The sequence below is a fragment of the Hesperophylax consimilis genome, chromosome 19, assembly GCF_061612785.1.
Source record: "Hesperophylax consimilis isolate HC1 chromosome 19, BYU_Hcon_1.0, whole genome shotgun sequence".
NCBI lineage: Eukaryota > Metazoa > Arthropoda > Insecta > Trichoptera > Limnephilidae > Hesperophylax > Hesperophylax consimilis.
Genome location: NC_142854.1, coordinates 20,619,599 through 20,636,813, shown reverse-complemented (window position 1 = coordinate 20,636,813; position 17,215 = coordinate 20,619,599). Strand labels below are relative to the sequence as shown.

The 17,215-nt window shown below is 34.8% G+C and overlaps 1 protein-coding gene across 1 annotated transcript in view; it reads left to right on the top strand.

The window, feature by feature from the left end:
• The window catches only part of LOC149414971 (uncharacterized), a 39,452-nt gene that overhangs the window by 8,518 nt on the left and 13,719 nt on the right, over nt 1-17,215 (top strand). Inside the window, exons 5-15 of the mRNA XM_089642955.1 lie at nt 3,511-3,621; nt 3,822-3,957; nt 4,123-4,247; nt 6,392-6,589; nt 7,752-7,868; nt 8,737-8,827; nt 9,302-9,399; nt 10,581-10,742; nt 10,835-10,879; nt 15,349-15,555; nt 16,419-16,670. Coding sequence (XP_089499081.1) covers nt 3,511-3,621; nt 3,822-3,957; nt 4,123-4,247; nt 6,392-6,589; nt 7,752-7,868; nt 8,737-8,827; nt 9,302-9,399; nt 10,581-10,742; nt 10,835-10,879; nt 15,349-15,555; nt 16,419-16,670 — 1,542 coding nt within the window. The remainder of the gene's footprint in view (nt 1-3,510; nt 3,622-3,821; nt 3,958-4,122; nt 4,248-6,391; nt 6,590-7,751; nt 7,869-8,736; nt 8,828-9,301; nt 9,400-10,580; nt 10,743-10,834; nt 10,880-15,348; nt 15,556-16,418; nt 16,671-17,215) is intronic.

Genomic DNA, 17,215 nt, shown 5'->3' with positions numbered 1-17,215 from the left:
TGAATGGATTGCGCTATCGAGAGATGATTAATGATTTTTTATGGCCGGAATTGGATGGTATTAATCTGGACAACGTTTACTTTCAACAAGACGGCGTTACGTGCTACACAAGCAACGAAACCATTGATCTTTTACGATTGAATATCAAAATAACACCTCTTATTGGAAAACCCTGTAGTGTAAAACAAAATCATTATCCGCGGCTGTCTGTTTTTCTGCGCTTAGTTCTTCTAAACTATGTATCGGAGTTTGATAAGGTTTTCATTATCATTTAGATCATTTATTCCGGAAGGTTTAAATATACACGGTGTCCGGAAACTCGTAGTACAAGCGGGAAACTGGAGAATCTACACCACATGGGGAACCCAAATAAACATAAAGTTTTTTGATTTGAGCATTTTCAGGAAAAAAAAAAAAAAAACAAACAAAAAAAAATATTTTTCGGCTATTTCAGGGTTAAATTTTTTTCGGAATTCGATCTGAGACGCGCGCCGACGCGCTGGGTAAGGTTACTTACAATATTTATGTAGCGATGTTCCGATCTCCAATTCAAAACATAAACGTCACATAAATAACACATCGTCACATAAGCACAGTTCGTCCGTCCGATTGATTGATTATAGCACTATTTTAATCATGTCGGAGTTAATTTTTACCTCGTTTAAGGCTTGATAAGTCTCAAAATCAAAACAAAACGTACAACTGTTTTCAAACACTCACACTATCAAAACAATAATAACGCACAATAATAGTAACTCACACTAACATATCAAAATAACACACACTTTGATTTAATGTTTGTTAATTAATCTGAAAACAAAAAAGGGTTAATTATAGCTTGTTGACACGTAAATTATACGACTACTAGACAATACCGTTATGAGCAAACTGAAGTTGTCGCGAAACATGCTGAGCGTGGGTGGCCTAAAACCGGACGTCAGCCATTGTCAGCCCATCAGTATAAGTCCACGGGTATACGGGTATAAGTCCAAAATTTGAAGAAATTAGTTTTTGATGCAGACTTGAAACTTGAAATAAATTAGGTAAATTTTAGATGTCGCTGTCAATACGCACTTTTTTATTAAAAAAATCTTTTGATACACCTTAATTACATAAAAATAAGGTAAATATTCGGAATCACTGGACAAGGATCATATGAAATATTTTTAAATAAAACCTTCTGATTTACCTTAATTACTATAAAAAGAATCTGACTGCATTTGGGATATTTTTAATTTTAGCATTTTAATTTTTAATTACGTAAATCGAAAATTCACTTTCGTTGTATGGGATGACAGCTGGAATGATTTCTGTTGATGACATTTTTCTCTGGTTGGTATTCCTGATACGAGTAGCTAGAATTTGAATCATTTCAGAATGCAAATTCTAGTTAGGTACCGTTTTGGCCAAACTCGAAAAATAAAATATTTTTATGTTACTTAAAAAACTTAAATTATTTATATTTAGGTATCATTATAATTATTGTTTTATTTACCCTAAACTATAGTGACCTAACCTATAATAATCAAACCTAAACTAACCTAACCCATAATAATCCAACCTAACCTATAATAATCCAACCTTACCTAACCTAACCTATATCTTAATAATAATCGAACCTAACCTATAATAATCGAACCTAACCTATAATTATCCAACCTAACCTAACCTAAATCCTCATAATAAACCAACCTTACCTATAATAATCCAACCTAACCTATATCCTAATAATAATCATACCTAACCTATAATAATACAACCTAACCTATAATATCCAATCTATCCTAACCTAAATCCTAATAATAAACCAACCTAACCTATAATAATCCAACCTAACCTATAATAACATCACCTTTTTTAATTTTTCTATTTTATAAAACATACCTAAATATCTTTATTTTATTATTCGAGTTTGGCTAAAATAGTACCTAACTAGTATTTGCACATGGTAAAAAATATAGCCACTCGTATCAGGAATACAAACAAAAGAAAATTTTATCAACAGAAACCATTCTAGCTGTCATCCCATACAACAAGAGTGAATTTTCGATTTACGTAATTTAAAATTAAAATGCTAAAATTAAAAATATCCCAAATGCAGTCAGATTACTTTTATAGTAATTAAGGTAAATCAGAAGGTTTTATTTAAAAATATTTCATGTAATCCTTGTCCAGCGATTCCGAATAATTACCAAAAATAATAACTATTTGCATTGGGGGCAGTGGAAAATATTTCATTCTAAATTTCGATTACGTAAACTTAAAATTAGCTTTGGTTCTGTGAAACGAGACTGTCCATTTCAAACATTATTTTCAAATGTCATTTTGTTATGTTGGTATTCTTGTTACTTTACGAAGAAACGAACGCCTAGAGACAAAATCGCGCGGGTATTTTTTTTTTTTTTAAACTAAAATTCCGCCTAATTAGTATTTACCTAATAAGAATGCATTGCGTGCATTGTGAAATTTAATAGCTTGATTTTTTTTTACATTAAAATCTCTAATCGCGCGGGCGTTTTTTTTAATGTTAAGAATCAAAAAAAAAAAATTTCGAATTCTTCTACAACTTATTAAGTTTGGCTCTCCTGAACATTTATCTTTTTGGACTTGCATCCGTATGCTTCTCGGGTACAGAATTTGTTGTTGATACGGATGTGCAATCTGCTTCGTGTTATTTTATGGAAACTATAGTTCGTCTTTCTTTCACGTGTTTCTTGAACCGAGCAAATAGAGACAGCTATAATTTTGTCATATTTTGATGATAGCTACGTCTGTCGGCCTCCTTACACAGTTGCCGAAATGTTTTTAACCGTGAAGCGACCGAATATTTTATTATTATAAAGAATTAAATGATGGGCGATTTCAAAATAATGCTTTAAATCCTCAATTCTTTGTTTGTTTTTCTTTTAAATAGTTTTAATTAGTTAGGTACTTTGATCGTCACTAATAATTCACAAGAATTTGACCAAAAAAAAAATCAACTTCTGACTCGATTTACTCGAAAACGAAAGCTCAAATCAAAAAAAGTTATACCACAAAATCGACTCCAAATGTGATGTAGATTCCCCAGTTTCCCGCTTGTACTACGAGTTTCCGGACACCTTGTATATAACATGGATACTATATTTATTGAAATAAGAGAAAAGTCAAGTAACGCCGGGTACACGTAGTTATTAATATTTGGAAAAAAACAGTTGAGTTTTATAATTTTTAAAATTATATAAAAAATTAAATCGATACTAGATTTCCTTCTGTGTTCAAAATTGACAGAATTATCAGAACCGAATATAATAATACGTTTTATAAAAGACGAAATATTCACCACACAAATTAAATGGGATATTTTCACTGTTTTCTCGGAAGGTTTTTTCAATTAATATTTGTGTTTCAGACTAATAACTATTGCTTATAATAATTTGTTATCCTTTGTGCTTCGCATAAAACCTTGTCTTGTAAACATATGTTTACCTTTAATAAATATTGAATATTAATTGATGATTGTTATTTCAGACCTCCATGAGGGGGGCCCAGGGTCCCATGGGGCTCACTGGGCCTTCGGGCTCCGAGGGACGACCAGGGGCTGACGGGGCCAAAGGAGAGCCAGGAGATGTCGGAGAACAGGTAAGAAAACCCTTATTTCTATTTTTCTACCGAAGTTTCGATCAATTTCTGTCAATAAACGATTTTCGGCCGAAAATTCGATGAAAATTGTTTCAGTGTCGGCTGAAATCTAGCTTCCATCGTGCCTAGTCTGGTGCAAATTTAATCAGATCAAGAAAAAATTCTCATCTTTCATAAGTTATATTATTGAATGATTTCAGGGTCCAGCGGGTATGCTGGGGCCAACGGGCCCTCCGGGCAGAGAAGGCCGGCGGGGGAAACCGGGGCGAGACGGGCAAAGGGGTCTCACAGGGATGCCTGGAAACAAGGGCGAGTTGGGCTACCAAGGCCTTCTGGGTAAGTTGTTATTTGGCTAATTCAATGGTTTCGTATACACGGCACCGCGAAACGCACTGAGCCACTCGTAACTAGCAAATAAATAATTCAATTGTGACTACAATAGCGCATTCGGGCCTTAATATTAAATATAATTAATATGATTAATATGATATGTTTATCCAGGTTTACCCGGCGAAAAGGGGGAGAGAGGTGCCCAGGGGGTGATGGGAGAGCAGGGCCTGCCAGGGCACGAGGGCTCGCAGGGGGAAGACGGACCTGCGGGGCAACCTGGCCTGCCAGGGGAACTTGTAAGCAATACATTATACCTAAATAAAAGTAAATATTATTTACTTTAAAAATATATTACTGAAGGTATCGTTCGTGTTCTTAAATATTAATAAATTACGACTCAATTTCAAACACAAGCAGAACGTTTTACAAATGGAAAGTTCGAGATATAATTTCAAGCGCATAACGTAGGCAATTAACTCGGTCTCGGTGTCAAGGTTGCTGATACTATAATAATAATAATAAATAATACTTGGTTGACTTGTATAGCGCCGTTTTTGTGCAAAAACACCTCAAGGGCGATACTATACTGTCGAGTTCCTTCATGCTGTCGCTTATATAGGTGAAAAACGTTCTCAAACATTCCTGTTGATATGGTTAGAAATATTAACAAACAAGCTTATTGGCAAAGGCCGAAACTTCTAGTATGTTCTATGATACTAGAACTCATCTCATTCAATTTACCTTCTCGTAGACTCAGAAATAAAGAACTGCTCTTCCTCAATCAACACTCGACTAATTATGCTTATAATTCATCATTGTCCAGAATATGTAGAATCGTCAACTGACGTCAAGACCTTGATTTTTTTGGTATAAGTCAGAATGTTTTTTGTCGCTCACTATGCAATTGAGGATATTTTGTATTACTTTAGTTTTAGCAAGATTTTGACTTGACTTGACACTTCTATTTCGTTTCTATTTTCTTATGTTTTCCCTGTTTGTCTCTGCTTTTATATATTGGCTGTATATTTATGGTGGTGACGTACCACTACATAACCACAAACTCGTTGATTAATCAGGAAAAAAAATCTTATAATTTAAATTGAAGGTATACCCTTCATTGAAAAAGAGGATAATACTAACAAACACAGAAATATAAAAAGAAAACGGTTACATCTAGGAATTGAACTCAGGATCTCTTCACTTACCGGGACAGGCGTCTTAAACCATTATATTTTATATTCAGAATTAACAATATCATCTTGCAACAATTTTTTCCATATTTTTGGCATCTACCTTTTTAAATGATAACAAAGATTCTAATTAAATTGGTTTGTATCCTAGGTAGTTTCTCGGATAAAGCTAGATTATTATTTATTTATTAATTCTCAAAGAACACAACTAAAGAAAAACATAAACACCTCATCTTAAATCTCACTAGGGTAGTCCTGTGTCATTGCAGACCTTTTCCTCGACTTGAAAATGGAGTGAGTCAGTTCCCGCTGTAAGTACGGAACAATATCTGTTTGATACCTAACCGTGCCAGTCTTACTAAAAAAAATTCAGTACCTACCAGCCAAATGGAAAAGCTTTTGAAAGTTATTGAATAAAAGGTACAATCCTTCACCAGCTTGCGTATGTTTGTGCTCTCAAAACTCGAAACGTAGTCAACCGATATCACTGAAAATTTCAAAGTTTGTTTTCTTATTATTGCCAGGAGTGTTTAGATAGTGGTTTTATTGGTAAAAGAAATCGGGGACGCTCGAGGAATACTTAACGCAATATCTCTGCACCGGAATGTGATACAGAGTCGAATCAAAGTAGATGTAATGTAGTTTTTCAACATTAATAGTGTGGTATACAGTAGTGAATGGCGGAAGAAGTCGGAGACGCCCGAGAAAGGCAATAGCAATAGCGAAGCATTGCGGGGTCCTCTAGAATTAAAGAACAATTTAATAAAACACGACTTATTTTAAATAGAGCAAAAATGTCTCGACAACCGAGATAAGTAGCATTCAAAGAAACACTATGAATTTTGTTCATCCCTATAGCATGTTAAATAAGAGAACCATAATGTAATTTTCGGAAAGAAGAACTTTAAAACATAAAGTGTTCAAGTGGAGTATGCGTAATGCGGGGTTCTGGATTTAAGGAAACACTTTCCGATATAAGCTTACATTACTACAGGTGATTTTGCACAAAAACGGCGCTAAACAAATCATCCAAATATTATTATTACTAAAATAGTGATGGCTCCAAAAATGATCCTTGGGGTATTCCCGATTGAAAAGTTACTCAGTTAAAATGATCATAATATTGGTTTATCATAGCTGAACAGAGCAGTTAGTGAAATGAATTACATGATATTAAGTTGAAAATAAAACATATTTTGCACTTTTACTACGGTGGCTTGAGACAGAATAATGTTGTCCTTTCTCCAAAGGGTCCACGAGGATTCATAGGCCCTAGAGGCTTCCCAGGTCTGCCAGGGGCTCCAGGCGTGCCGGGCTCCGAGGGCGCCGTGGGGCCCAAGGGCGCCCCCGGGCAGCGCGGGGGTCCGGGAGCTCCAGGGCAGTCAGGGCCCGTCGGCCCGGTGGGGGCGCCGGGACCCGCTGGACCCACAGGACCAACTGGGATCCAGGTTTGTATAGTTACCCATATAATCATAAAATTACTTTTATGCTATTTTTATTGATCTGCTTAAAAAACCGACAGCTATAACATATGTGCATAATCTGGGATGGCAAAATTTAAAATACCTACAGTAAAATCTGTTTGGTGAATAAAGTAAGGAGAAAAAATAATCTCATATTTAAATTCTTTCTGCAACCTTCATATGAACATACGAGTAATTTTTTTACACGGAATGTTTTGAACTTATTATAATATTCCCATATTTTTTTGCACAAAAAGGGTTTCACTTATTATAGTATTTACATGTTTTTTACACAAAAAGGGTTTGAACTTATTATAGTATTCCCATATTTTTTACACAAAAAGGGTATGAACTTATTAAAGTTTTCCCATATTTTTACACAAAAAAGAGTTTGAACTTATTATAGTATTTCTATGTTTTTTACACAAAAAGAGTTTAAACTTATTCCCTTTAAATACAGGGTTTTCCAATAAGAGGTGTTATTTTGAATAGCCCGCTATTTCGGTAGATGTTACTTTTGAAGCTGTCATTTTTTGACATTTGACAAGTAAAAACTACGTCATTAATAAAAATGGAACGATACACGCTTTAAAAATGCATTGAAATTATTAAAATTCACTTGAGTGAATCAAATGCAAATCATCTTGAGTGATGAGGCCCATTTCCACCTCGGTGGCTTCGTCAACAAGCAAAATTGTCGCATCTGGGGCTCAGAAAACCCGAGAGTTATTGTTGAACATTTTTTTTATAATGACACGAACACATGGGCAAAATAAGATGCGCTCTACGCAACTTTAAAATATTTCTCAAAACGTCAAATAGAAGACAATTCTTTAGCCAATTTTAAAATGTCGACCATCATCACAGTGGTAAAGTGTGTATTTATTTATATAGAAGTGGTACCGTTTAAGCGCGCCCAAATGAATGTGGTTTTCAGCGCGTAGTTTTGTTGTAGCCATCAAGCACCGGATATAAAAAGCTATTAATCTTTGCCCCATCGTTTTTATTAACATTCATGGGGTTTTTGTGGATTTCAATTGCATCTGTAATAAGGCATGCTCGATGCCTTTTGGTTCTTCTTAGGACTTCAGGAACAAATCCAAATTAATGGAGGGAAGTGTAATTGCTAATTGACTTTATTTTTCAGGGCCCGCCAGGAAAACCTGGATTACCCGGATTGCCTGGAACCGACGGTGCACCTGGAAACCCAGGAGCGCAAGGATCAGCAGGTCCTAAGGGCGAACAAGGACATCCCGGACAACAGGTAAAAATACCTCTCATGCGCAGTTATTACCCTATTTGCTGAAAAAGAAATCAGAAACTCAGAACGGGTATTTGGCGGGACTACAACGGAAATTGGAACTGACAGAGGAAGGTTGATAATAGACCGTATGCTAGAAATGAGATCTCTAACGTGCGTGTATCTGAAACTTTGTATGACCGTGCTAAAAACAAGAAGATCACGAATATAATATGTGTATATAATATAATATGTACTTGATCTTCATTGTTGTTATTATTTAAATTTAAATTTGTGAATCTTTTGTGCGGTTTTATTTCGATTCCTGTATAATGATGACTATCCATTTAATAAATAAAGATTCGAAATTTTAAAATTGGAAATTCATATGTCATTCGGCATATATTCTGGTCTAGTAATGTGTAATTTCTAAAAATATAGTACTATAGGATTCATATGTTTTATACTGATTTATAAATGTAGAAATTCTAACTATACAATTGTAAATGTTCTCCAAAATGCCCTGGAAAGAATCTCAGACTTGTGATGTCCCGAAAGAAACCATTCATCTGTTCTGAATGCAATTACTAATGTTATCCAAATTGACCCTGGTAATAAATTACATCTTTGCGATTCTTTCAAGGATAAAGAAACCATCCTGTCATTTCGAATGCAATCAACAATGTTCTCAAAATTTGTTTTGACAGCATCGCCATTCCATTGTAAGAATATTATGTACTAAATACACAATTTGGCTGTCCTGAAACGGGAATCCTTCCCAGTTGGACAGGCAAAGGTTCATTTTGTTTTGTATTGTTTGTAGTTTATATATATATATATACAAAAATAAAATATAATATAAAATAAAATAAAATGTATTATTATTTTGCAGGGTACAGTTGGTTTTCCAGGCAGCAGGGGTCCCAAAGGAGACGATGGGCCCAGGGGACCTATGGGGGATAAAGGAGACAGAGGATCGAGAGGTTCAGTTAAATATTTTTTATCAATTTGATACTGCAGGAGTCAGAGTATGGTCGTGGCTCCGCACTTTGTTGAAGAATCATGCCGATGTCAGTAGCTGTCAGCCCTTCCAAGGCGCAGAGAAATGACAACACTTCGATTATGCGTAGTGTGTTTACTGACTGAATAATATCAAAAAAATTATCACACCATTGTTACTGCTGAAACTTCATCGTCTCTGTAAACTAGATTGCTTCATCAGCTGTCTTGGGAAATTCTTCCATCTAGGTGATAGGAAGGAAGCCGCCGGTCTTTACCCAGTGAAGTCTATAAATAAGTATATTGTTGGACACTGGCTTCCTGAGCTCGTTGAATTCGGTATAAAGTACAAAGTGCATCGATACTCATCTATTGACCTCACCAACAAACTAAAACCATACATAAGAGAAAAAATCTGTAATATACAAAAAAATTCTTAATAATTTGTGGCTTTTTAGGTTTGGATGGAGAGAGAGGTGAACTTGGACCAAAGGGAGATAAGGGTGTTCTTGGACCACTAGGAATTCCTGGTCTAGAAGGCCCCGAGGGACCAAAGGTATGAAATGCAGTAACATACAAACCTATAGACATGTTATTGTTTTACAAAATTAACACTAAATGTGGCAAGTAACAAACACCATCCCATTTGAATGTCATAATCATGGTGAAATACAGTTTTGTATGCAATTATAGGCCTATAATTGGATCACGAAATTCGGCCGCAAGGCACTTCTTGTGTCCTGTAATCAGTGTTTTCTTAACCTTTCAAATTGACACAACTACTTGGGAAGCTGTTTAACATTTAGTTAGATTTGGGAACTGACTTACCCCTGGTCTTCTGAAACATGTCTTGTCAGAGTACATGTAGACTTTCCTGGTTCTCTTAGAAGACTTTTGATAAGATATTATATTATAACGACTCCGAATCCAATATAATGACGCCTGTAGAATTTTATGTGGATACAGAAGATACGTTATCATGTTCATCGAATTAGGACTAAATGGATTTGCCGGCCTGATGAGACACCGGGTCACTGGAGCCAGGATGCGGCTAATGGCCTCCGCCAACACGTTGGTGACCGCAGCCTACCAGCACCAAGTGCCACTCCTGAGTGAGCGCTGGGCCCAAGCCCTATATAGTTGTCCTTACCCTACATAGTTGTCCTTAATTGATCATTTTTTTTATCTATATAGGACGCGTGGGATTGTACTAACCTCCCCACATCCTGGAATATATTTTTTTTATATAAATTGTGGGTCACTTAACGTGTACACCGCACAGGTTGTCTTAATAGAATTACGAGGTATCGAATGAAATGTTGCAACTGTCAATCACGTAGGTATTCTGAGCTGTCAAAATTCTTTATTCTATGTTTTTAACCTAATGTACTTCTCTCAATTTTCTTATTGACATCACAATTGAAAATTTTCCTCACACACGATTCCTACAGATATAGAATTGTTGCAAATGTGAGTCAATAACAACAATTGCACTTGTCTCCTGAGGTGGGTGTGTCCTGTCAATAGACCTGCTAGCTTCCTCGGTGACTCTTTTATCTATAACTGAGTCGTTTTTACTTTTTTTCTTTTACGATACAGTCTTTACGTGCTTTCGATTGTCTCATTCCGAATGCTTTCTCCTATTCTGGAGATGAACTTGGGATTTGACCAATTCATTGTGAATTTTCTAATAATCTAACACTCGTACCACCCATTAAAATGTATTGAGTATTCTAGGGTTACGAAGGACCTCGAGGAGAAACCGGCACTGCAGGGCCTGCGGGTGAACGAGGAAAGACAGGATCACCTGGGGCCCAGGGCTATCCAGGACCTACTGGAGATAAGGGTGACAAGGGGACCTCAGGGCCCCTGGGGCCTTCCGGCGATAAGGGAGAATCGGTATTTATATATTTTTTAAATATACATCGTGTTTATTTTAATTGTGTACAAAATTGTATTAATTAACATATATTTATTTTTTTTATTTTCAGGGTCCTAATGGACTTCAAGGAGAACGGGGTGAAGTTGGCCCAAGGGTAAGATTTATTTATTAATTTATTTACAGTACGAAAAGTATCTTAAAATACACAAATTAATCGTTTTTACAAAAAAGATTAGGAAACAAATATGCAGTGTAAACTTACTAATATGATTCAAATGAACTGAAATTTACAATTAGGCTATAGAAAATATTATATTATTTTTTAATTTAATTTTATTTTTATTATTTCTTTCTTATGTTTCAAAACTGTCATTAAAATTCTACCACCTACATGTAAAAACCCTCTGGGCGTTAAATAAATAAATAAATAAAAACAAAATGCAAACTTATAACTGTTTTTAAAAAAATATGTTTTTTTAATTTTTTTATTGGTTTTCAAGCTACAATCCCGTTAAACTGCAATAAAGCAGTTTGTCAACAGGATGTTAATGATCAATTACATACATACACACATAATATTATTACTATAACTATACAATTAACACACCTAAATTAATATAAACTATCTCTATTTAGTAACCATTGTTTCAGCATATATCTCAATCTATTTGTAGAATCGCAATTTTATATATATTAATGGGTAACATATTAAGCATTTTTGTCACGATAAATTCTAGGGTTCGCCGTCCGTATTTATTATTATATTTTGGAACAAGCATTCCTTCATTCTTTGTAAACCTTGTATTATATTCATGTTCCACTTTCCTTTTATAATCAGACTCAGATATATGTTTATTTATTTATTTATTTATTTATTATTTTATTTACGCCCTAATGGGCTTTTACATGAAAATATACATTTACATTGATTACAATAATTGAACATAAGAAGATAAATGGAGTTAATTGTAAGAAAGCAACACATATAATAAAATTTTGTGCAAATTAGCAAAACACTAATAAGATGGATTCAATATAAAATATACCCAAGCATGAAATAGTAAGTAAAAGAAAGTTCAACATAAAAAGTAAGTAAGTGGGTGTGTTTAAACCCAGTATTAATTGTGAGTTTAACAAATCGATAAACCAATATAAATTAGAGTGTAACTTACTCGTGAGGTAAAGAACATTATAACAGAGATTTAAAAAAAAAAAAAAAAAAAAAAAAAATAACAAAATAAGAGTTGCACCTGTAAAAAGCAAAAACTAATAGAATTTAGCAATATCGACATGAATAAGAAATAATAAGATCTGAGATGGAACATAGTGTTATGTATAAAAAGTAGTTAGTAGGTATATGCATACAATTATAAGTGTATAGTAGAGCAAATAAAAAACAAACAAATATGGATATAATTTACTTGAAAGGTTTCGAATGGGAGAAGATGTAATAAAATTATTAAAGCTATAAAAGTTAATTATTAGCCGATAGAATCGAAATAAGTTGCCTTTTAAAGCACACAAAATTGTCAAAACCAAACATATCTATAAGTTCACAGTATTTATTCGCAAGGTTGTGAATTCTAGGAATTGGTGAAAAAATAGAATAATTAGTGTTGAGGTTCTTGTTAAATTTAAAAGTATCTTTACTGCGAGTTTGCCTAGCAGGAACATTAATGCAAATAAGTTCCAACAAATTAGGGCTGTCAATTAAAGATTTAATAATTTTGAATAAAAATAGCAAATCAATTAACACTCTTCTATCAGATAATTTAAGAAGTTTAGTTTCAGCAAGCAAGTTATTGTAATTTATAAATTCGATTGGAATTTTCATTTTAAAATTAATGTACCGAAGGAATTTATTTTGTACCTTTTCTAATGATTGAGAATGGACCTTGTAGTACGGTGACCATACGGTGGAATTGTATTCTAATTTGCTTCGTACTAACGAGCAATACAGATGTTTTAATGTTGACATACTTTTAAAATTTGCTCCCATTCTCAAAATAAAACCTAGTATTCTCATCGCATCGCTTGTTATTTCATCGATGTGTTCGTTAAACTGTAGACTCTCGTGGAATATAACACCAAGATCACGAATCTGTGATACACGAAGAAGATTAGCACCATTCATAAAATAGGAAAAATTAAGTGGATTTTTGCCTTTGTAAAAACTGATAATCTGGCATTTACCTAAATTTAGTTGCAAATCATTGACAGAACACCACGCACATAGTTTATTAAGGTTCAACTGCAAAATTGCGCGATCGTCATCGTCTTTGATTATTCTGTATATCTTCAGATCGTCGGCAAATAACAGGACTTTAACATTAGTAAAAATATTAACAATATCATTGATAAACAAACAAAATAATATTGGGCCCAAGTGAGATCCCTGTGGTACTCCGCTCGAGGCAGCAAATGTATAAGAAGTAAACGAATCTATCTTGACTGCTAAGTACCTTCCTAATAGATAACTCTTAAACCATTCCAACATGCTCCCTCTTATTCCCAACAATTTTAGTTTACGTAATAATATTTTGTGGTTTACTTTATCAAATGCCTTACTGAAGTCAGTATATATGGAATCAGTTTGATGTGATGCATTAAGGGCATTAACAATATCATTCGTGTACAATATCAAATTGGTAAGAGTAGATCTACCTTTAATGAATCCATGTTGAAGGGGAGAGATGGTTCGATTGATTCGGGATATCAACTTATCTAGTACTAGGCTTTCAAAAAGTTTGGGTAAAGTAGACATTATACATATTGGCCTATAATTTGTTACTTCGCTCTTATTACCTTTTTTGAAAATGGGCGTTAAAAGACTAAACTTCCAAAGGTCCGGGAATACACCTGATGAGAGTGACTTTGTAAATAACTTATGAATAGGATATGACAATGTATGCATACAATTTACTAAAAACCTGGGCGGAACATTATCAGGTCCTGCGGATTTTCGGGAATCAAGACTCTTCAGCTTAGATATAATATCGTCTATGGTTACATTACAGTCAGATATATCAAGAGTTTCAACCAAATCAAAGCACGAAATATTGCTGTCTTCACTTGCATTAATGTAAACGCCGCTAAAAAAATCAGCAAAAAGATTAACAGTTTCCTGAAGATTTTGGGATAATTTAGAATCGAATGACACACTACTAGGTATGTAAGTACCATTTTCTTTTTGGGATTTAACATATTTCCAAAAGAAATTTGAGTCGTCCATGATAGAGCCTTCGACATCACTAATGTAATTTTTGTAACATTTTGCGGAGAGCTTATTGCACTCTGCCCTCAATTTTTGAAACGCAGTATAATCGATGGCCAGGCGACTTTGTTTGAATCTCTTATGAGATAATTTTTTGAGGTAAATTAAGTCTATCAGGTCTTTTGAGAACCATTTTGGGTATAGAGTTTCTCTGTAAGTCGTTAAAGGAACAAATTGTTCAATTGCAGAATTAACGATGAAGTAAAATTTTTTAAGGTGTACATTAATATCATCGTCGCTATCAAAGAATGACCAGTCAGTCTGTTTAAGGAAATTTGAAATTTTAACATAGTCAGCTTTTTTGAAATTTCGAGTTTCTACTACCTTTTTTACGATAGGAATTGGTTTAAGATTGGACATGCATATTTCTAGTGGTGGATGGTAAACATCGACAGGTAATAGAATTTCGGTACTTCTCACAACACAGATGTCAGACACATTTGACAGTGCCAAATCCAACGTACGACCTCCTATATTAAGAACATTATTACACTGTGTTAGACCTAAGAACAGTGCCATATCTCTAATAACACGAATATTAACATTAGAACAAGAATTGACAGAATTCATATTACACCAATCATAATGTGGCAGATTGTAATCACCAACTAGAAGTAGTTTAGTATTAGGATATTTAGCACAAATTGATTCAACCTCGTCGCAGTGATTGCTGTAGCTTTGGACATCAGAATTCGGAGGTAAGTATGCACATCCCACTATTATTTTACCTCTAGAAGTGTTCACATTGACAAATAGTTGCTCGATGGATGTGTTTTTTGTGGATATTTTTGAAGAACTGAGATTTTTTGAGATAGCAATGGCTACACCACCTCCTCTCGTTTTGGCACTTGTTTTAGAATTCCTATCCATACGGTAGATGTTGAAATTAGGGAAGCCTAATTCGGCGGAATTGATTCCTGAGTCGAGCCATGTTTCGGTTAAAATGAAGATATCACTGCTGATAGTTGCCGCCGAAGTCAGCAACATGGGAAGTTTAGTGCGGATCCCTCTCACATTTTGGTAGTAGCATTTTATTTTTTGCTGTTTCAGTTTTTTGGCGCACATTCAATAATTTTAGGTACAGAGTTCACATATTTGATAGTTATATTGGTTTCACCGTTGTTCTTCCTCGTCTCGAGTTGTTGAATCAATATTTTGTACCATAAGAAGGCCTGCACCGGTAATATTGTTAAATTCCGATACAACAATGATATGTTTCGTCTCTGTGAAAAAATATGTTTTTGAGCTAATAACTTAACAGTATTAATTACCAAATTTAAAAAAAATGTATATTTCGTTTATTGTTTTTTGTTTTTGCATCTTTTAATAGTATTTTATTTTATTTTTAGGGATTCCGTGGATCTCGCGGTCGTCGCGGTTCCGAGGGTCTGTCGGGACCCAAGGGAGATACCGGCCAGCCGGGGTCAGGGGGCGCCCCCGGAGAGCGGGGGGCGCCGGGCCCCGAGGGACCCAGAGGCCCCACGGGGTCTACAGGTTCCCTGGGTCCGGCGGGCAAGGATGGGTCTCCTGGATTACCGGGAGAACGGGGTGCACCGGTAAGTTATACATTTTTTTCTGTAATTCGGTTTTGCAGTAAATGAAGCATGAAAACTCAAAAGCTACATGTTCCTTAGAAATATGACAGCTAAAAAATAAATTATATTTAAAATATTCTCAAAAATGCTCATTAACATGAGGAAAATTATCTTAAATCACATTTTTAGGTGATTAATGAAGCATGGATAATGATATCGCAAAAAAATAATCATCACAAAAATGTTTTATTTTATTTTGTGAAGTTCGGGCAAAAATATTAAAATATTATCCGATCATAATCTGAAGAACTTAATATGCCACAATTTACAATAAAAATATATCCGAAAAGCGGTTCATAAGTAGGAGATTTTACACTTTTTTTTTTAGGCTTGTTTCTTTATTTTTTTCTAGGCATATATAAAAATTCTCTTTTAAAAGAAAGGCCAATGTATGTTCTACTTGCACTATTTAATTCAAGCACGATTTATTTTATTGAACAGACCTGCGGTTGAATTTGCCTTATCAAATCTCTAAAATAAAAGTGATTAAGTCGTGTAAAACAATATTTGGCGCTCGGCCCGATGTAATGGACTAGCAGGCCTAGAAAATCGATCTTTCCGTGGGGTTTATTTTAATTATTTCTGATGAACGTATTACTAAATTCTCAAATGTTTCTAAAGGGATCCCTCGGGAAGCTAATAATACATTGTCCAAAAAAAAATATCTGGTACTTACCCTCCTCATTAGTCTTTTCTGGCCTTAATTTGACCAAATTTTTGTATTCCGTATTGATGGTTTGTGTCTATATTACGATTACTACGTGTACATCTGTTTGAGTGCAATTCAATAATCATATGTAACTCAAATTAATAATCTTTGCCAGGGAGAAAACGGACCGCAAGGTTCCATCGGGATCCCCGGCCCGACGGGTCTACCCGGACCCCTGGGAGAACCCGGTCCCGCCGGGGACCCGGGATCCCCTGGCGTCCCAGGACCCGCGGGGGATTCAGGAGCCCCCGGCGATGCGGGCAGGGTGGGGCCCGTGGGTGCGGCGGGACCAGAGGGTCGATCGGGACCCCCCGGGCCTTCGGGCTTGCCAGGGTTTCCCGGAGAAAGGGGAAATAATGGACTGCCGGTAAGAATTTATTTATATTTTGTTTTAGATTGGTTACAATCTTCGACTAAGAATTCAGAGGTCGCAAGCTTAAATCACAAATTATATATTTAAAACACTATATTATTAATTTTGGAATTTGTGAAGTTGAATATACGCCTTAAAAACATATATTTACATCTTTAAATTTTATATTTTGACAAATTAGTGAGACAAGAAATAAAAAAATAGAATTTTGGTAGCTACTTTCATACAAGCAGATCCAATTTTGAAAACGACACTAAAATTCAATCAAATTTGAGTTCAATAAACTTTCACGCGGGAATAACTAAAGCGTATCATCACAGACAACCGAATCTTTGAATATTTCGAATATTTGCGGCACGTTCCAAATTTTATAATGTATAATATATATAATGTATAAATAACACTAACAGACCAGTTAGACAAGCGTACAAAGAAAACATAAAAACTCCGACAGTAAATTCAAGCTTTGGACAAAGACACTACCAATACCATGCAATAAAAGCTTACAACAGTTTAAAACTTGAAATTAAAATTGAGGA